The 23,155-nt window shown below is 33.5% G+C and overlaps 1 protein-coding gene across 1 annotated transcript in view; it reads left to right on the forward strand.

Annotated features, from left to right (window-relative positions):
* Positions 1–2,345: 2,345 nt before the first annotated feature.
* Positions 2,346–23,155, forward strand: part of LOC125073593 (solute carrier family 2, facilitated glucose transporter member 8-like) — a 68,165-nt gene continuing 47,355 nt past the window's right edge. The window contains exon 1 of the mRNA XM_047684475.1: positions 2,346–2,390. Within this exon, the coding sequence (XP_047540431.1) occupies positions 2,383–2,390 (8 nt within the window). The 5' untranslated portion in view covers positions 2,346–2,382. The remainder of the gene's footprint in view (positions 2,391–23,155) is intronic.

A 23,155-nucleotide genomic window follows, 5' to 3' on the forward strand; every position in this document is an offset into this window, starting at 1 on the left:
GTACTTCGTTTCGGTTATCGTTCAATCGTATTGTTGCCAGTAAGTAAGCAAGTACTAGGAAATCAGGTGTTAGAAATCCTATGTCATTTCCTTACCCCCAATATCGTGTATACAAACTTTCAATTTGACTGAATACACTCGCGTTATTCATTCGCTAAGAGGAAGTTCGAAAGTGGCACCGGTAACTGAAAAGCTATCTGGAAACCGGCTGTCTTGGTATAGGCATGTTATGCGAAGGAATGAGGACCATGTTGTGAGAAAGGTTTTGAGAATGGATGTGGATGGATATAGAGGTAGGGGACGACCAAAGAAACGATGAATAGATTGTGTGAAAGACGATATGGTTAGAAAGAATGTTACTTGTGAGATGAAGTCCGACAGAGAAGTATGGAAGAAGAGGACATGCTACTCTGACCCCAAGTAAAATTGGGATAAGGGCAGGAGGATGATGACTTGCGTTATTCACTCGACCATCTCTCATCGACCATACAAGCCGGGAATCGAGTCTATTACCCCACCTCAAGCAAAGGTATTAAAGTTCCATCTTCTTTCATAACCCTACATTACCATTAAACCTTGTCTCTTAACTAACAACACAATAAGCGTTCATATGATTGATGCTTTCAATTTAATTTTAAATGAAATAAAGTTCGAACTTCAATCTTATGTAAATGAAATTATAATTCATATTGCAATGAACTCCAGTTATACAGCCTCCGGTAAAACACGACCAAATCAAGAATGTAGTTATTAAGCAGTAAACTGAGTGTCGTTTCTCGTTATATCGAATTGGTCGCGTTTTATTTCTTTTTCACGTGAATGTGGTAGTGTTGCCATGTTTGTTTTTTTTATTGAATGTATATTAATGGAGAAGTTTTCACTAATTCGTAGAGTAAAGGTATTCTGTAAGAAGAAAGATGAAACTCGGAAAGCACACACATGTCAGAATATCATATGTGAAATTGACGAGAATAATTATAAAATTCATTGGATTTACGAATCAAAATGGCGTATCAACGTATGTTGATGTTGATGTTGTTGTATGTCAACATTTCACCTCTAAGATATGAAATTAATTCTTACAGAATTACACCATGAATATAAAAGGTGAGTTAGCCAGTGTTAGTTAGCCTAATTTAAGTGGGTTATACAAACTATACAGGTTATTTAATCTACTGAAAAATAGCAATACATTTTCTGTAGCGTTCAATTTAATGTATCAGTTAGTGTAATTGCAGGCAAAGACTGCCTCAGTGTCAATAATTCGAAGCACAGTGATGGTGCTGAGATTGGTTAATGTTTCTTGCGATGCTTATGACTGCGGTCGGTAAGACCACTTATCATCTGGATATTAGCTGACTGCTTTCCAATTTCTAAATTATACTAGAATATATCTACTAATGAAATGAATAATCATCAACCATAATAATCTACCAGTATCCATATAATTATGATAGGTTTTTGCCGAAACTGAGCAGAGCAAATAATAGAGCACTCTCTGCTCTTATTTTTACTCAAGGTTGTTAAGCAGACGCGTTCATGCCGTTTAAAATAAAAATTAAAACGATTCAATGTATAATCCAAACGTCATAGCGTTATTTTAACTAATTATGTGGGTAATATTAGATCTAGCAACCCCATGGGCAAACTGTTGCTGGGTGGGCGGGCGCGGGGCTCAGTGTAGCTACTATTTCAAACTCAATACGTGAAACTACATAGAGATGTTATTACAGCTCAAATTAATTTAAAAAAATATTTTTTCTTAGTAATATTATAACCATTTCAATGTTTTTAAGTACAACTTTCCGTTATACGTTTCTGTGTTTAAAACTAAATTCTAATTCTGTATTGTAGAGCAAAACGCTTAACTATCTACAAGAAAGACAAAATAATACACATACAATTACTATGACCTAAGAAAAACCAGGGACAGATACTTTCAGTTTCAGCCAGATTTTTCGTCTAATCTGGAAATCGTACACTCGTACTAAGCACGAAATTTCTTTTCGAAATAAATCAAGATCTAATAATGGCTATTAAAAAAAACTAATCATGTATCGCTAAAATGGTTCAATACTTTGAGTTAATTTGAATGATAATATTAAGACATTATCAAGAAAAGCTGACAAAATTGACTCCAATCCTATATATAATAAAGAAATGTAAAATGCGTTTATTGTGAATTACAATAATATTGTAATTTCTCAATTTCATTTTGGTCTACACTAATTTCAACATATATATGCTGTATCATCAAAATGGTAATATAATAAATATATGGTAATGGCAGCTCTGTATATATCCAGAATCACCCCTAACAAATACGCTCGCGTTAGTACGCCCCTGCCCTTCACAGTGCTCGGACGTGTACTTATCACAGAGATGCATAGGTAAGTCCTTTGCGAAATACCTTAAATATTATTTAGTTCCAAACATAAATTGATAAGCCTTTAAATATGTCAGAATATCCTAGATATTAATTTTAAAAGTACCAGGGTAGCATGTGCTCGCAGGATTCAAGGCGTTTTCTAAGGAGATAATTTCCGTCGAACAGGCTCTGAGCTGAAAAGGATCTTATTTCAAACGTCCGTTCTATTTATGCGTGACAAGTCTCCTTCGATTTTACGTTTCGAAAGTCGCCCTTTCGATAAAAATAAATTGTATTAAATCATAAACCGCGAACACAATTCATTCATGTTTGTTTTATCTTGAAAATATCAATACATTTTTATATTAAAATGTTTTACTGTTACAAAATATTTTACTGTAAGATATTTTCGTTAATATAAATTTCTACACGAATAATAACTTAACCAGCGATTAATTAAAGCTTACTAATAAATTTGCGGTGCGTGTATTAATTAACATATTTTAAAGCTGAAAGTTATATATAATTAATGAAAAAAAATAGTTAAATGAAGGAGAGGATTGTTGAATGTTTTGTTTAAAATAAAATATGTATACATTTTTTTAATTTGAAAACATTGAAAGGTAAAAAAGTAATTTATCTTAATTTTCCCTAAACTTTGTTCAATTAACTAATTTTCTTTCAATCGGAATGGTCATTGGTTGATGATAACCGATGACGTAATCGGTGACCAATGGGCGATCAGATACAAGCCAATTTAATCTGACTTTGACCAACGTTTCTGAATTGGAGGTTAATGTGAAATTAATAATATGTACTAAGGCAGCATAACACTTCTCTGAGAATTTCCTTTATTATATGTAGCATCATCAAAATTGATTTTATCATGTTTTCATTAGAAGTTGCTTATATGATATAATTTCAAATGTCCATTGTGTTTAACATATTGACGAGAGATAAATTGAAAGGATCATTTCTTTTCTATTATTGAAATGTATTATTTTCTTTTTTTGAGCCGAGATGGCCCAGTGGTTAGAACGCGTGCATCTTAACCGATGATTTCGGGTTCAAGCCCAGGCAGGCACCACTGAAATTTCATGTGCTTAATTTGTGTTTATAATTCATCTCGTGCTCGGCGGTGAAGGAAAACATCGTGAAGAAACCTGCATGTGTCTAATTTCAACGAATTTCTGCCACATGTGTATTCCGCCAACCCGGATTGGAGCAGCGTGGTGGAATATGCTCCAAACCTTCTCCTCAAAGGAGAGGAGGCCTTTATCCCAGCAGTGGGACATTTACGGGCTGCTAATTTTCTTTTTTTAAAGGCTCAGTGGATGACAATCGTGGTCAATCGTGTTACAATTTTTTTTACTATCGTTACTTGCTTTAATTAAATATCGTAACAGAAATAGCTTGTAAAAGTACCTACCGCTGTATAGGCGCCTATAAATTGTACTTGAAACAGACTTAGTGAGACGGATCATTTTTTCCTGCTCAAATAAATCGTTATCATTATGATCTCAGGTAGAATATATTTGAACAAAAAATGTTGCCATATTAATACAAATATTATTGACGATTATTTAGAATTTTAAACACTCTTATAGCTCAGAAGTTGAAGGTCTAATCCCTGAGAGCTTATCTTGCTTACATATGGTAACGTTTTTCACAATATAAGTCACTTGTTCTTCTACAAGATACGACCTCCCTAGCGATTTTTTAGATTTAGCGTTACAGTCAGAGCAAAGGGTACTATGTGTCACAATTTGGTTCCAATTTTAAAATGGTCGTGTTCTATGAATGTATTTTTAATGTAAAGTTGTATAAAAGTTAGTTGCCAGGGAAACAGCATTGAGGTAAAATATGAACACTAAAAGAACACAATGAAATAATTATATTTGTCTGTAAAACAAATTGTACATACGACCTTTTATTATCATATATTGGTATTTATTCGAACCCGATCTTTAACAATTTGAAATCAATTAAGTACCAGCAACCAAATTTATATTACTAGAATAAAAAAAGCTAATTTTTTTTTTTACCTACCAGTCGATATAAAATAATCATTTTTTTTAGATAATAATATCACGCTACGACCCTCGAGAGCGAAGCAGTAGCACTTAACGCAAGAAATGTAATTAATTCAAGAAATTAACAACGTGTAATTAACCATGCTCATAAAAAAATCCTCTCCTCTTAAGGAAAAGATTTGGAACGCTATTATAATAATCCCCTGCTCCTCTCAAGTTACTGCCTCGTTTGTCTAGATATCAGGCTGCAGACTCTGAGGTCCTGAATGCAAAACCGAGAACAGGCCAATAAATATTATTGGGTTTTTCTATCGGAAAATTCTCAATAGCTGCCTGGAGCCTGATAGTTCCAAGTGTATACATTACCGTGGGTCAGAAAGTAAGTAAAGTCTTGCACCTGACTTCTCCCCGTATTAGCTTTTGTTGCTTCACTATAACATAACAATCCATTAACATTACATACATTAATAGCCTGTAAATTTCCCACTGCTGGGCTAAAGCCTCCTCTCCCTTTGAGGAGAAGGTTTGGAGCATATTCTACCACCCTGCTCCAATGGGAGCGGTGGAATACACATGTGGCAGAATTTCGTTGAAATTAGACACACATAAAAGCACGAGATGAATTATAAACACAAATTAAGCACATGAAAATTCAGTGGTGCTTGCCTAGGCTTAAACTCCAAATCGTCGGTTAATATGCACGCGTTCTAACAACTGGGCCATCTCGGCCATACATAACAATTCGAGACATGAAAAATAAGAAAATACAATGGTGTTAGACCAGAATCAAATAGCGAATTTCTGTTTATTTACACTTAACCACTGAGTCGATATTATAATGAAATTTTCTCATTGATTACTTCGTTATTGACTAATATTGATATATTGAGAAAATATGGGTGATCCAATTACTTTTAAATTATTTAGTTATTTACTTAGAGCTTATTAGAACTGTGCCTGCACACGGCCCTTCCAATTCCAAAATAATAAAAACTAACAGCCGGTTTCTACTATAAAATGACGACAAAGATAAAAATTACCAGGATAATATAAATGCTCAGATGATTATATTTTTCTCGTAATAATGATAATATCACCAAGTTTCTCAGTAGGAAAGTTTTAAGTTGGAATGAAGTTTTTATTTTACTTGAAATCTTTCTTCAATTTTGTTTTTCTTTACGGGAAAGTTAAATCAGTGCTAGTGATTTCTTCGAAATGGATCTGTTAGATAATTTAGTATTACTTGAGATCAAAAGATAGATGATTTATATTAAAGGTAGTGTAAGTGTTCTTAATTTGAAATTTAATTGTATATTTTTGTTTGAAGGGTGAGTGAGCTAGTGCTCCAAAAGTTAGTGGCGCATTGGTGATGAGTGAATGATTAATATATCTCATAGCGCCAATGTCTATTGGTGACGATGATGCTTACCATCAGATGGCCCCTTTGTCCAATCTTTAATATAAATGTATATACATAATAATTCAATCATACCTTTGTTATTTAGTTGGTGAGAAACTGCCGAGTTAAATAATGTTTTATGATGTTATTTTCACAAAGCATACTGTTAATCATTTTGCTTGTATTTATAAATATATATACTTTTTGTTTAATTCAAATTAATTTGTATTCATGCGGATGTTTTGATTATTTTTCTGTCTGGATAGAGAGTCGCGCTTCAATCGTAACAAAAGATGAAGCTAGATTTAAAAAGCTTGTATGAATGTATACATGCGTAACTTTATCAATGTGTGCGTGCTGACGTATTTGACGTCTGACTTTATATATACACTATTTAAATTATGAAAATAATTGTATATATATATATTGTAGATTTTTGACAATCAATAAGCAAGTGCAAACACTTCTATATTGAATAAAGATTTTTGACTTTGACTTTGACTTTGATATACTTTGAGAAAACCCCGATGAGTTTCTTTCGACGATTCTTCTCAACTCTGAGGTGTTTCTACCGCACTGGTGGTAGAATTCTGACAATCTTTATTTCTCAAAATCTAAGTTTAATATTTATAATACTTGATAGGACTTTTTATAAGACCGTCTGGATAGGTACCACCTACTCATCTTATATTCTACTTCAAAGCAATAATACTTCACATCTGTTGTTTTCCAGTTTTAAGGTTGCGTGAGCTAGTTTAACTACAGGCAAAAGAGACAAAACATCTCAGTTCCCAATGTTTGGGGGGCATCAGTTACGTAAGAAATTGGCAAAATCTTATAATGTCTTAATAGGTTGTAGTGATTACCTATTAGATCAATCACTTACGTATATTATAAAAAGAAAAAAGCTTCTATAATGGTGTATGGAGTGGAAGAGGATGCTAGAATATGCACTAAGGCTTCATGCAGAAGTTGGACGTTCACTGACTTGTACTGATAATTACATTTATTTACAAAGAAAACAAGCAGATAATTGAGTCGTTGGTCTAGAAGTTGGATATGAGGCCGCAAATCCCAAGGTCCTGGGCACAAGCGCCAGGTCGGGCAGTTAAGAATTTATTGGGTTTTATTTTAGAATTTCAGTTTTCTCAGTAATAGCCTAGCCTAGGAGTCTGGAAGTTAGAAGAAGAAGATACTCCTGTGGCTCAGAAAGCACGTGTCGGATAAGATTATATGGGTGAGCGATTAGAGACAGCGACCTATGCTTGCACTCACTTGTTCACTACAATATATATTTTTTAATTACTAAAATATAATTCATTAACGAATGATCATCATCAAACAAACAGATATAGGTTTATTTAGGACTGTTGGAATTTTCCGGAGATATGTCTCCACCGTTATAGCATGCTGAACTGGTATTAGACGTGTTATGTATGAAATATGTGCTTACATTGTCAATGTCACCAACCGTATTGGCTACCGAGTCCAATTGTGATCGGAATATCGTGATTTATTGGACATATGCGTGATATGCGGAAATGATTTATGGGTACAAAGGATTAAGTGTCAAAATCAGAAAGCATAACTCGATGTTTTATGGTTTTGTTCAAATTAAATATAGGAATGCAGTACATGGGCTACGGATTGACAGTGTATGAAATTAATCATTCCATTTATGGCCAATGCGAAGGATTTCGTGATATGAACTCACTCATGCTTTAAACTGGAACGTATGTCTGTTATACTAATTTTTGTTTGGCGCTAGAATAATTAATAGGTAAATATAGGAAGGCACGAAACCTTTACCGTAAAGTTATTTTTGAGTAAATACAATATTTTCTTTTTAAGTAGGTTGTTCAGGCAAATCGGTTACCTGATTAAACGTTATTTTTACTAATATATTATCAATGTGAGAAGCATAAAACTTTACTTAAATTATTATAATATAATAATCATGATAATATTACGACCATTGTGAATGTAATCGCTCACTCAGCAAACTGCAACATTATGTAGAGCTTTTTAAATTTACTGGATTAATTAGTACCAAAATCTATCCAGACGCTTGGCCATTAATTTTCTGTGGCCAAACCAACTGCGCAGGCGTTATTTTAGTGCATTATTTTTGTGTATACAGGACACTCTCACCCTTACTGTCACAGTCCTTAAATAAATCAACTGAGGAGCTAATGATCTCTACACAAGCTAGCCACTACACAGCTATAAACTATATAAATCAAAATGAAAATATACTTTATTCAAGTAGGCTTTTACAAGCACTTTTGAATCGTCATTTAACAAACTATTTAAAGTAAAGCTACCACCGGTTCGGAATGTAGATTCTACCGAGAAGAACCGGCAAGAAACTCAGTAGTTACTCTTTTTCAACATCTAAAAATACAGTCATGTTAGTTAAATTACTGTGTTACTGTGGTGTACAATAAAGTATATTATTATTATTATTATTAAATACAATTATATATGTATATTATGTCTCCTGTCTGGAAGTCAATAAGCATTAACTCCACGCTTTTTTACCATCTGTATAATCTTGTATCGAATAAATATGCCTTCTTTACCAATTTTTTTATACAAATGATTTGAATTTACGAAACGGCAAAGTTAAAAATGTCTGCGGAATAGACAATCAAAACATCCTTTAGCTTCTAATATTATATTAAAAAATATCTTAAAACGTATAACTGTGTCAAAATTAATGGAACGCCCGTATTTATTTTTATAACTCGCCAAAAAACATTGATGTAACTTAAGGGAAGGTTCCTGAAACGCAGTTGTCTAGTTCAGGAGCCAGGGTAACATTGTCCAGGGCATTATTTTTTTACAATAAAGTTTTATAGTACTATGAAAATTAAATTTTGACCTTTGTGTTTTATGAAATAAATGGAAGGTTTAAAGTTGGGATACTACGGATAGACACATAAATATCAACCCTTTTCAAAACCGGGTTAGCACCGCTGAGCTTTATAGTAGTTTAGTGTTTACATTTCATCTTTCTGCTTAAAATATCGGTTGGAAGTCAAAATATATTCGCCAACATTCAGATTTAGATAAAGTGCTTAAAGAAGAGTTTACACAGTTGCATGTATGACTTCATCACACTACACCGACGTTGGTTTCAAATCGATGCGTGGTTTCAAATGGGCCAATTGATGGTTGATCTGCTCATATATATATAGACTTTAAGAAATACTAATCATTCCTCACATCACCAATGCGCCACCAACCTTTGGAACTAAGATATATCTGTGTGAAGTTACACTGACTCGCTCACTCTTCAAACCGGAACACAACTATACTAGGTATAACTATACTGTTTAGTGGTTGAATATGTGCTTTTTTATGGCATTGGTTGGCGGACGAGCATATGGGCCACCTAATGGTGAGTGGTCACCACCCATAGACAAAGGCGCTGTAAGAAATATTAACCATTCCTTACATCACCTATGCGCCACCAACCTTGGGAACTAAGATGTTATGTCCCTTGTGCCTGTGATTATACTGGCTCACTCACCCTTCTAACCGGAACACAACAATACAGTGTACTATTATTTGGCGGTAGAATAAAATGCTTAGTGAATACCTACCCAAACAAACAGACATAAATAATAAAAATAAATTAAGCGCGTGATATTCAATAGCAAATGGCAATTGTGTTCCGGCTAGAAGGGTGAGTGAGCCAGTGATCCCAGGCACAAGGGACGTAACATCTTAGTTCCCAAGGTTGGTGGCGCATTGGTAAGGAATGGTTAATATTTCTTACAACGCCATTGTCTATGAGCGGTGGTGACCACTTACCATCAGGTGGCCCTATTGCTCGTCCGCCTACAGATATAATAAAAAAATGGCGTTTCCCGAATTGGAAGCCGCAATCTTCCGTCTTGTGTTTGACACTAACTAACCAACTTATTCATCCGAATTAAAAAAAAAAAATGGCCGGTTCTTCTCTGGTCCGAGGTATTTTCATACAGAACATTAATAGTTCTTTAGATAATAAGTACGCAATGATACGTCATCTATATTGTCTAAATAATAAATAGTTTGTTATTTGACGATTTAAACGTGTTCGTTAAATTGAATAAAGAATTATTTGATATTTGATCAGAGCCGTGTTTATAATACACCTCGTGCTTAGTGTTGGAGTAAAGATCATATATAGAAAATTCTGGCAAATGTGTCTCGACTTTTCCGAATTGGAACATTATGGTAAGGTTTAAGCCTTCTGTTCTAGAGGAAATAAGTTCTATGTATGATATTATTGGATATTTAGTGGGAGAAAAGGCTGTTACTATCATTTACTTATAGTTCGAATAAGTTACTTGATCCAAAATTGTTCAAAACTTGATAACTATATGCAGAATTCTACTTGGAATTATATTATTATTGATGTTCCTCAGCAGTTTCGGAGCATAAAAGCGCTCTATTTGAAGCGTCCGTTGGATGCATTTGAATTGTTGAACTTCACACATTTTTTAAATTAATTTTTCTTTTAAGTTTTATACAAAACTATTTTAATTGTTTCACGGGTAGTTTTATATTAATCTTATTTGATGAGATTCATTTGTTTCTATAATTGATTTAATAATAATCAAAAAATTATAATATATATTTTGTAAATATTTAAATTAATTCAGATTAAAAATAAAGTTTAAAATAAATCTATTTAATATTATTTTTATTTATTAGTTGAAAAAAAAAATTTTACTATAACGAAATACGTGTCCATTTCAATAGGAAAATACATAACGAAAAAACTTTCAGCTTACTAAATGTAAAACCATATTTGATTTTTCATTAAATAGGCAAAGCATATCACTGACGTGTAGGAAATCCATTGTAGACTTTATCAGAACTTAATGTCTATAAAACACGCTAATACCTGAACGCTTGGTTATTTATTTTTGTTATCTGTAACCAGTGTTTATATCTATTTGTTTATTGTACCTAATCTCAAAAATAATAGAACTATGGTCGTATTACTCGATGAAGCATTTAGATAACCACCCTATCTATGATTTAAACACAAAGATAGATACAAAGACAAAAGATATATTAACTATTACACAGTCAACAACGAGATTTTAATGCATTTTCGGATTTTTCTCACTCAAGCACGCTGATGTACGTTCAGCGGTCTTCTTTCCAAACTGATACAGCGTTGCAGTCCTATCGAGTTTGATTATCGATAGTTGACCTCGAAAATTATTCAGGATATCGATAGTACTATCGATAGTATTGTTTGATCAATACTCTTGATACTATAGATAGTATCGATAGTTTTGGACTTTCGATAGTTTAGCTTAAAAGTAATGGTTTTTGCAATACTATCCATGGTATTACTCATGTGGAGCTATCGATACTATCTTATATATAGTATTGACACGTGGCAACACTATCGATAGGCTATTGATACTATCGCTAACATCTTCACTATCGATAGTGGACTATCAATATGCAAGACTAAACTGATATGACTTGGGAACCTTCAAGAAAAGCCTGCTTATATATACATCAAAGGCCAGCAACGCACTTGCAAGCCTCAGGTGTTGCAGATGCCCATGAACTGTGGTAGTTCTTCCATCAGGTTAGCCCCCAATCAATTTGCCACCTATAACATCAAAAAATTGTTGAATAGTCTTTTAACAAAATAAATATTTAACCAGTTTCAAACGGAGTTAATCCATTCATTTATGTATATAGTTAGGTAATTATTTAAAATTTTTGAAGACGGTTTTTATGTTTTTGTAAATAAATATTAATATATATATTCTTTATTGCACTTAAAAAGACATTACAGAAAATAACAAAATAGAGAAAACATAAGCAAAGGCGGACTTATCTCTAAAAGAGATCTCTTCCAGTCAACCTATGGAGGTGAGTGATAAGAGTCAATCAGCGGGCAATGTAGTGCATCATTACTTATAAAAATAATAATAATAATATCACAAGTTCTACATATATTACTCGGAAAATATTTGTTATTAATCTTCACTTCAACCGGAATATAATAATACAATAATTGCAATTGAGTTGGTTAGAGAGCTAAGCTATCAGGCCATAACTGCAATTTAAATGACCTCCGTGGTCGAGTAGTGTGTACACCGGTTTTAATGGGTACGCCACTACGAGGTCCCGGGTTCGATTCCCGGCCGAGTCGATGTAGAAAAAGTTCATTAGTTTTCTATGTTGTCTTGGGTGTATGTGGTCCCGTCGTTACTTCTGATTTTTCACAATACAAGTGCTTTAGCTACTTACATTGGGATCAGAGTAATGTATGTGATGTTGTCCAATATTTATTATAATATTATATTATATGAAATTATTAATATATATACAGATATCTTCCGTTAATCGAGATTAACTTTTTTTTTTTTTTGTAGAAATAAAAAGAGTACCGAGTGTTCTCTTCGCTCGTATCAAGCCCGCATCCCAGCGTAAATACGGCATAAATCTTTCTCCACGTCACACCTTTACCGACGGCAAAAAATATAAATACCATTTCGTTAGTTCTCGGATAAATTCGGAAAATAACAATCGTTCCTCGTTTTTGTATATAAAATTTCAATGTTGACACACATCGTTTATTCAGAGGTGTTGAAATGTCGTACAGCTGTTATTGGCAGTTTCGTAAAGGCTTATGCTGGTGTAAACTGCAATAGGATTTACGTAAAAGTACGACGTTTCAATGTTTATCAAGTATCGCTTAGTTAGAAATATTTGTAGCATTGTAAAGAGTCTTTTAAATATTATAAGTGAATTATAAATGCCACTAGATGGCGCTAGACTCTGGACTTGTGGTCAGCGTGCTTTTCGATCAGTTGCTTAGAGAACGTTGGTCAAGACACTTCCTACCTAGAAACCTCTCAGAGGTTAAATGCAATTGCACAGTATTCAGTAGAAATTAAAAAAAAATGCATGACATGACTGGCATTTGATATGCGTGACTTATTTCTTGTGTATTGAGTCCGTGTGGTAAGAAACCTGTCCATTTTATTAAAAAATGGGGATACGAAAACATCTCAGATGTTTAAAATCATATTTAATATTATATTATTCGACGACAATCTTAACTCCTTTCACCTAAACTATACTCTTGTGATTATAATAGACATGATACAAAAAATACAATAAAACGTCTTACAAATATTGGACGCTCTTTCTGACAATCAGCTTATAAACTCCAACGACCACAAACCCACTACGGTTAAAGTAGTAATCGGTTTTCTTCAAGAATATTTACTGGAAAAGTAGAAGATACTGGGAACATATTATTTCTGGATTATATTTAGGGATAATTCGAAAGCAGGTAAATGGACCGTTGTATATTATCATTACGGTTGTGATACTCTGTGGAACCAGCTTTCGCCAGCGGTTTTTCCGAACCGATACGACGTGGGAACCTTCAAGAAAAGAGCGTACTCCTTTGTGAAAAGCCGGCAACACATCTGCAATCCCCCCGGTGTTGCAATTGTCCATGGGCACTGGTAGTCACTTTCCATCAGGTGAGCCTCCTGCTCGTTTGCCACCTCTAACATTAAAAAAGAACCCGCGTTAAATTGCGATTAAAAGTAATATTGTTTTATTCTGAATTTTCCTGCATCACTCGATTATAAACAGCTTGTAATAGATAGGTTAGACAGCGTTAAGTCAGAATTAAAAGTAATTTTTATGTAGCCTTTATCATCCACTCAAACACAAACAAGTATTTCTTCAAAGTCTGCCCAGTTATTTATGAGGACATAAATACATTATATAAGTACAGAAGTATTAACTTTATATAATTTTAAATTAACTGACTGACATACAACGCACAGCCTAAACTGATGGATTATAACAGGATAAAAAATAATTTTGGGAATTCCTAATGGAATTTAGGTTAGCACTAAGAAAGTAATTTTTAAAATTCATCTCGTAAATATTCGGGGTTAAATGGGGATTAACGTTTATACAGAAACTCGTCAAATCTGATGTTAGAAATACGAAATTCGATATTTAGGTTTCTATTGATGAGGTATAGAGAGTTGATAAAGGTTTTCATCTAAGAGGAAGAAATCTAGGATAAAAGTTTGTATGGAAGTTTGTAATGTTTAATGTTGGATATTTGGAAACCGGTCTTTCGGCTTCTATTTATATTGGGTTATAGTGCAGTAAAAGTAACAGTCTGTAAATGATCTGATGCTGGACTATGAGAAATTTTTTACTGATCTTCTCCGGTAAATGGCCCACGGCTGGGCCGAATCTCCGATTGAGGAAAAGGTTAGGCGCTTATCCCACCCGGTACTCCAAATTACACATGTGACAGATTCTTATCCAAAAAATGCAAATTCACTCACGATGTTTTCCTGGAGCACAGAATGAATTATGAAATCAAATTTATGATCTTCAGTTCGGATTAAGGTGTTCTAATTACTGAACCATCTGAGTTTATGAACTAAATCGTAATTACGATATTTATTTCTCAATTAAAGCTATTATCAAATATATTAAACATTCCGTGTTCAGTTTCATAATAACTTGAACAAATAACTAGAATGAAATATTTCTATGACGCGCTTTAATAACTTCCCCTTAGGGAGGCGCCCATTGTTTGGGAAGATCCGTGGTAGAACATCCAAGCAAGTAAATCTACAAATATTAAATTATACGCTAATACAGAGAGTTTATAGTTGTTGTTCAGTTCATATAATACAAATAACAATAGATCCTGGAAGCTGCGAATCAAAGATAACACCATAATCCAATCCTATTTCTCTTCATCGTTTGGAGTTGAATGTTGGTTTTCAGCCGGGACTTGGGATTTGAAATAAGTACTTAAGCGGAATACGGTTTTCTGATTAACTCTTTTCATTTATTTTTATTGGGTAACTGGTTACATGTTTCGGCTCTACAAGGGTAGAATAAGGGTCTGGAAACCGTTTATATTGAAGGGCAATATTACGAAGAAAAATCTTATTTTATTTGGACCAGAAATTTCACAGGGGTATGCAGATCATCTTATATAACACACACAAGCAAACAAATTCATATAAATTTAAGGAAATGATTTAATAACAATTCATATTTTTTTTATAGACATTGGTACTGTAAGAAATATGATTCCTCATATTACCAACGCTAGACCAACCTTCGGAACTTAAGATGTTATGTCCCTTGTGCCTGTAATTACAATGGATGTAATTATTAGACTGATTATCCTTAACACGGGTTATTTAATTAGCCTAGCTAGGATAGCCAGTACTTGACCTGTGTTTCGTTTGATTAGCATGTTATTATACATAAAGACTTTTAAAGATGATTTTTGTGTGGAATAAATATTATTATTATTTAAAGGTAATTTGAGTTTTGTTTAAATGAATTCTACATTATGGTTATGGTTACGTTACATGTTACATAGTTACAATAAAATGAACGCTATGAAAGCATTGAAGATAAAAACAGTTGTTTTATGGTTCTTTTAGTCCTTTATTGCCGACACGTGTTTGAGTCTAGTCATAAAATTGTATTGAAGTATATGTAGTAGGTATTCAAACAATCATTACTTGTTCATGGTATTGGTTTTGTTTAAGAAATCATTTTTTTTATATTTGAATTAATTTTTCTACCGCCAAACAGCAATATTTAGTATTGTTGCGTTCCGGTTTGAAGGGTGAGCCAGCGTAACAACAGACAAAAGGAACGTAGCATATTAGTTCCTAAGGTTGGTGGCGCATTGGTGTAATATAGGGAATGATAATTATATCTTACGGCGTCAATGTCTATGGGCGGTGGTGGCCACTTACCATCACGTGACCTATTTGCTTGTCCGCCTAAATAAAAAACTTATGTAATAATCTATCGATAGGATTTTAATATAAAAGCTTTTAAATGATTGTCAGACATATTATAAATGCGTAATGCCTGCTATCTCTGTTTGTTATCTCATCACGAATCAAACTGAATTAGCCTAGGGGATATTTATACGCCAATTATATACGGATAAAATAGATTTAACGCAGACGGCTATTACGTAACAGTATAATCATTTGTATTATGATAGGGATTTGTGCAGTCTAAGTAGGTAGCTGGCGACGCGATGAGGAGGGTACTAACCGTTCATCAGATGTTATACCGCCAATCAGCAATATTTAAAAGTGTTATGTTCTAGTTTGAAAAGTAAGTGAGCCAATGTAACTACAGGCACAAGTAACATAACATTTTAATTCCCAAGTATTTACGATGTTAGAGAATTTATAGTTATTGCAATTCCAATGTCTGAGGACAGTGGATACCTCATACTGGTGGTCCTTGCTTGCTTACCCTAAAAATAAAATTTTGAAGTGGCTAGCGCTGAATAGATTTTCTCTTTCCATCATCAGGAATTCGACATTTGAAAGAAGGTGACAAAGCATAGTATAACCAAACAACCATGCAAAGTTTATTTTAAAGGAGAAATATGTTTGGTATATTATTGTTGTGATATAATTTACTATCTGAACGTAGTTGGAGAGTAAATCTTGTAAGCGCTTTTATGGCATACGCTAGCGAGGCGATAAAATTTTGTACATATCATAAATTTTCTACAGATTGCAAGAGTACTTTAATCTATTTTCTATACATGAGTTTGGTCATAATTTACATATTATCGTTTTCTTTTTGTGATATAGGTTACCGTACGAGCAAATAGTGAACACCACCACCCATAGACAATGGCGTTGTAAGAAGTATTAATAATTAACCATTACTTACATCGCCAACAGCCTTGGGAACTAAGATGTTATACCGTTCAAGCCGGAACACAACAATACTGAGTAATTCTGTGTGCTAGAATATCTGATGAGTGGATAGCTTGCACAAAGCCCTACCACCAAGAATCAGTGTACAGTGAAGTTTTAATTAACTTGAATAGACGATAAAATATTAGTTTTAATTAAGAATAACATCCCGATGACGACGGTTCTAAGCTGAGGTCACAGCTTACAGGACCTCAACATCTGGCTTAAGTCTCAATACTTGTTCTCCCAATCAAAACATATTAGAATATTCATGATTCATCGCGTTGGCGTTGTCAAGTTTAATATAATATTTAATTATCGAAATGATATGTAACTTGTTTTGACCTACGTGTACGGGGGCGCTTGATTTATTTTAACTGTTAGGATATTTCGCCTTAGAGAGGATAACGAACCTTTAATTCCTCTATTATTTACTTCTATAGCACCAATTATATGACTAAGCAAATAAAACAATTAACAGTCAAACTTGTACAATCAACGAATATGAACCATGTTTTCCTAGTGACATCAAAAAGTCAAAATAAAAATATTACTTTTTTCAAGTAGGCTTTTTTTACAATCACTTTTGAATCGTCACCACAAAAACTTACGCCAAATATAAATTTAAACTTGCATATCAAAAGGATTGTTAAGGTTTCGGTACCTTGTGTAATATGTTTTTTGGAGTTATTTTTGATGTGTGCTTAGTGAGCCGAGATGGCCCAGTGGTTAGAACGCGTGCATCTTAACTGATGATTTCGGGTTCAAACCCAGGCAAGCACCACTAAATTTTCATGTGCTTAATTTGTGTTTATAATCCGGTGAAGGAAAACATCGTGAGGAAACCTGCATGTGTCTAATTTCAAATTTTGCCACATGTGTATTTCACCAACCCGCATTGGAGCAGCGTAGTGGAATATGCTCCAAACCTTCTCCTCAAAGCGAGAGGAGGCCTTAGCCCAGCAGTGTGAAATTAAATTAATTACAGGCTGCTAATGTAAAAAATGAATGTAATGTAAAATGACTATCTATTTATATCACTTTTTTATAACATAGCAAAAACCACTTTAATACTAAGTAGAAAAAGAGGCACACGCTAATGACTGTCTCACAAACTCGAAGGGCGGTGTCTCCTTGAGACCTATTTGAGATTATAAGATCAAGGTCAAGCCACAGCTTGAAGAATGTTTGACACGATAACTAGAGAGAGTTGATTTATTTCCCATTAAGAACAAAGTTCACTTACATAGGAAACTTAAACTAGTAACATAATAATAAACATATATAGAGTTAATGGTGACCTTATTTATACAAACATTCAAATATAATTATAAAGTTTGACAGTATGTTTTTAATTTAGCCTTAAATTTCAAAAAAGATTTTTTGTAAAATATTTCTTTCGGTAGATTATTGTACATTAGCGTTCCCTCAAATTGTATAGTTTTGTTACCATAATGTTTATTTTAAGACTTAGGTATTTGTAATTTATGTATATTTCGTGTATAGTATTTATGTGATTTAGTCTTAAAAGTAGTTTGTGTGTGTATAGATCCTGAGAGAATTTTTCTTATAAGTATGCATGTTTTGTATTTGTATAATTGTGCTATAGATAGTGTATCAGTTTTCTTGTAAAGTTCATTGGTTGGAAAGCGCTAGTCCAGTTGGTGTAGTGTTTTTAATAGTTTGTTTTGTGATATTTGTAAATCTTTTAAATTAGTTTTGTGTGCAGATCCCCATACTTCTATTAAATATTCAAGTCTGGGTTTAGCTAATGAGTTATAAATAATAGTTCGAACTAGCGATATATTTCCGCTTTGACGACCTCCGTGGTCGAGTAGTGTGTACACCGGTTTTCAATGGTACGCCACTCCGAGGTCCCGGGTTCGATTCCCGGCCGAGTCGATGTAGAAAAAGTTCATTAGTTTTCTTTGTTGTCTCGGGTCTGGGTGTATGTGGTACCGTCGTTACTTCTGATTTTCCATAACACAAGTGCTTTAGCTACTTACATTGGTATCAGAGTAATGTATGTGATGTTGTTCTCTATATATATTCTCTATATTTCATATTACCAACGAATATGTAATGACTATTATATAAACAACACTGCATATTGCATTGTTGTTTAAGAAACGATAAAAAATTTCATACGACGTCAATGTCTATGTACAGTGGTGATAGGTGGCCTTACATCAGGCAGGCCCGGACCTTAAGTTTAGTGGGCCCTGGGCTAACACTACTTAGAGGCCCCCCTAAGACATATCTGAACGTAAACTTTAATCAAATTTATTGAAGGCGTTTGTTTAATTGCAGGACTCGCAGGACTGCAAACCATAAGATCTGTTTAATTTAAGAAAGTGGATTCTTTCGCATTATCGTCTATTTTTTACTTTGACTTGACTTAGCTGAGGCCCCCTTTTACGGGGCCCTGGGCTGAAGCCCAAAAAGCCATATGGTAGATCCGGCCCTGCCATTAGGCGGCTTTTTTACCCGTCATAAAAAAGTAACAGAAGCAATTTGGTCGAATTAAGAATTTATAATTAGTTTCTTTTGTTATTGGTATATCGTTTTGATAACTCACTCAACAGTTCATATTAACATTGGGTGAATCTACTGATGGATTCTCAACTCGTTTTCTACCACACAGTTTCAATACAGATTGTGGATATAAGCGGGTATAGTGCGACACAATTTAAATGTAGCATCGGCAATTAAAAACAATCAATCGTCAATTTTGGGAATGTATTTGGTTATATGACATTACAAATTATTACGTTTGCTTAAAGACTATTTTCGCATAACAAATAAATAAAGATTGATGATTTCTTAGTCACTTAATTCGGTTTTACGAATTTTGCTGATGCTACATCTACGTTGTGTCGTACTATATATTTCTTCATCAGATGCCAATAGCCAGTGAGATTAATAAACATAAAGATGCACGTCACTTAGCAGTGGGTTTAAATCCGAAATATCTGATTAACGACTGGCGTTCTCCTAATTTATTATATCAATTATACATATCGTTAGTGCATGCTAGTAGTTAGTAGCTTTTCTTATATAGAAAAGCCAAAGTGCCAAAATGCTTGGAAATGGTTTAAATTTGAGTTAATAAAACGCATTTTCCAAAAGTACCATTTTGGAGCTATAGTCGTTCTTCCTTTCCGTTGACGATATGTGAATACTCCCGGTGAGTGTCCTTTATGTCAATGTTTGTTAAATGAAAAATTAGTGTAGTTTGCCTCTTGTTAACATCTAGGACATCTAGTCCTTACAAAGTATTATTACTAAGCACAGTATATATATATCAATAGTGCTTGTAAAAACCTACTTGAATAAAGTATATTTTGATTTTGATTTTGATAATGGATGGAAATTTATACCACAATCCATCATTCACATCACCATTTCGTCTCTTGCTAATTACAGTATGCTACTGCAGTACTTATTTATTACAATATGACAAAACAAGTTCCAATTTTAAAATATAAGCAATTCGGATAAGCTTAGCGTACCAGCCCAGTTTTTTGTTCAAAGCTTGTCAAAAATTTGATAGATTTTTCCAGGTACCGTAACTCAACGCTAGAATTTATGAAGGCTGAATGGCAACTATACCAGTCGGCCTTTTATCAACGATATTGCAGAGATGCGTTGTCAGGTTATTTTTTAATACACAAGTAAATTACAACTAAGCGGTTCGTTCGTGTTCAAAGATTGCAGGTTCAAGCCCACGTAAGTATCTCCTTAACAGAGAACGCCTTGGCCCAATTGTGGGACATTTTCAGGCAGTAACTTGTATAATAAAAAATATAATTTCTGACGAAACAGATATAGTATAAATGACAGGTGTTTCATAATTTTAAAAAACATAACCTCAATAGAGTCCGTAAAATAAGTAACCTGTTTATGTCCCACTACTGGGCTAAGGCTGTCTTTCATTTATATGAGAGGGCTTATTAAGTAAATATAAATACATATACAAATGAAAATTTCAAGTAGCCATCGTTTATGCTATTACCTTATCTTGTAATTAGTGGAGACAATAGGATGGATATCTTTAAGATATCCACCAAACTTTATAGGAGTTGCGTGGTGGTCTAAGGTCCAGACCTTCTACGCAAAAAGAAGAGGAGGCCTTAGCTCAACAGTGGGTCATTTTCAGGCTGTTAAATTACGTTATTAAATTATTTTAAGGTATTTGATCTGAACTGGTCGAAGGAAACACAAAGATTTGGACTTTAATAGATATTTTTAACGAAAAACTGTATTACTTTCAAGTTTCACTGGACTCTAAATCTCCATATAAAGGGTTAGGTATATAAGGTTATATTAGTGATGATTTAGTTGGTTTTCGATATTGTTTAGAGATTTATTTGTTATTTCACAATTTTTTAGTTATATATCTGTTAATAAAAAACTAACATCGAGAATGTTTAGTAATAAATTGTATGAAAAACATAGTTGAGACGAGTTGCTAGTAAAAGATATTTTCTCAAGCTTAAATGTTGTATGAAACTTGTGTTCAGATCGTTAGTTCCATCTCTTTCAAGGCGATTAACTTCACAATAAGTGGGACAAAGACAGATACCGTGGAACTATTTTCTAAGAATTATATTTTATAATGACGACCTAAGTTTTCTACTTCGTACCTTATTAAGGAGAAACTTTTGCTGATGATACTTCCTACTTTTCTTAAAAACTCTTATTCGTAAAAGCAGAACGACTTCTGTTTGTCAACATTTGTTTTTTTTTCATTAATATTTAGTCAACAGTAGTAATTAAAAGATACAAAATTTTCGGACCGATAAATATTCATAAGTATATTTTGGGCCCCACCCAGTAAAGCGTGTACAAGGACTGTCATTTTACATTTAAAAAAAACGAGCCAAATGCGCACATAAGTGAAATCTCTAATTGAATCATTTTAATACTCTAAATTGAATTATAAAACCCAATGTCAACACCTTTACTATTAGAGGTGTAGGTGGTAGGGCTTTGTACAAGTCCATCTGGGCTCATTGAACATAACATCTTCATTCCTAAGGTTAAGGGCGCATTAGCGATGTAAGGAATGGTTAATCATTCTTATAACATCAATAGGTGAACACTTACCATCAGTTAGCCAATTTCTGCATCCATAAAAAAAGCCTTTCCTCATTCTAATCTGCTGATATGATATAACGAAGAAACAACATATTTATTAGACCGACTAAAGATTTGAACCTAGAATTATGGGATCATGAGCCTTATAGGCGGCCTATACAAGACGAACGAGGTAAGACGAGGAAATCTAAACTAATACCACAGACCAGTTAAATCAATGACACGCCTGCATCATGTATTCCGTTTGGGGAATACAGAAGACACAAACTGAAATGAACTTCCTGTGGCTGTCTATATATTATTTAACACACGGTTGTAGCTCTAATGAACACCGGCCATTCATTAGTTATTCCATTATTATCAATCAACGGTATTTCTTTTTCGTATCTGCTTGAAGGTGCCAATAAGATGAACGGAGTACATCGATCTTCTGAAAGCATAAGAAAAGCAATAGGAAATAGCACTATTTTTTTGACTCGATACTATAGTATCGGCCTATGTTCTTATACAGGCTTAGAATTGCTATCCCAAATATTATTTTCCGCAGATTCAACGTATAGAATAAACATATAATGTAACTTATACCCTTTAGGGAGATCACCGAGGTTATTTAAGATAAACTGATTCGACTCCAATATCGCTAAGTGAAGTCTGAACGCAATCGATACAGAAGTTATATTTTGGTGTGTTTTTGGCAAGAGGAACATTGTTGTTACTCAAATTTCCCTTGAAAAACCTTTGTGTGGTATATTTACTTTGCTGTTGGTATTTCATTATACATTTCTATTCTTTTATATGTTCATTTCAATATAGAAAGTCATTAATGCTATGAAATGTTTACAGTGCTAATATTTGGTTATGAGGAAAGTTCGTGTTGATTTGAAATCAAATCAAAATAGTATTTATTGTACACCAATAAACAAAGACATAAATTACGTACAAGAGGCGCCATTACCGCTAAGATCAGCGATTACAGCGATCTCTTCCAGACAACCTTGAGGTAGAAGAAACAGTAGAAAAAATAAACATAATATTCACGTATATGTACATACACATTGCACATACGTACATATACATTGTAATTATACTGTAATAAGCTTTATACAAAATATTAGATGTGAAATGTGGAAAACCATGAACTTAACGCATTTTGGAAAAGTCCTAAGTCCAGCAGTCGATTGGTTAATGACAAAAAAATCCCAATGATTTTCTTGCCCCGGTTCCGCTAATCATGTTAATTTTTCCAGTCAATGTGAGCCCAAAAATACGAATTTGATTCATACAGAATTTTTAAATTATGGTAGATCAGAGCTTAAGAAAGGCTAAACTTCAAAATCGATAATTTTTCAAACGAAAAATAATTGTAAGTACTTTCAGATTTCACCTTGAAAATTAAATAGTTTAAATGAGTTACAATTCAAATATCTGAAAACGATTTAGTTCAAAAAATAAAATACAAATGTATGGAAAAAACAAACTAGGA

The sequence above is a fragment of the Vanessa atalanta genome, chromosome 24 (assembly GCF_905147765.1).
Source record: "Vanessa atalanta chromosome 24, ilVanAtal1.2, whole genome shotgun sequence".
NCBI classification, from domain to species: Eukaryota; Metazoa; Arthropoda; class Insecta; order Lepidoptera; family Nymphalidae; genus Vanessa; species Vanessa atalanta.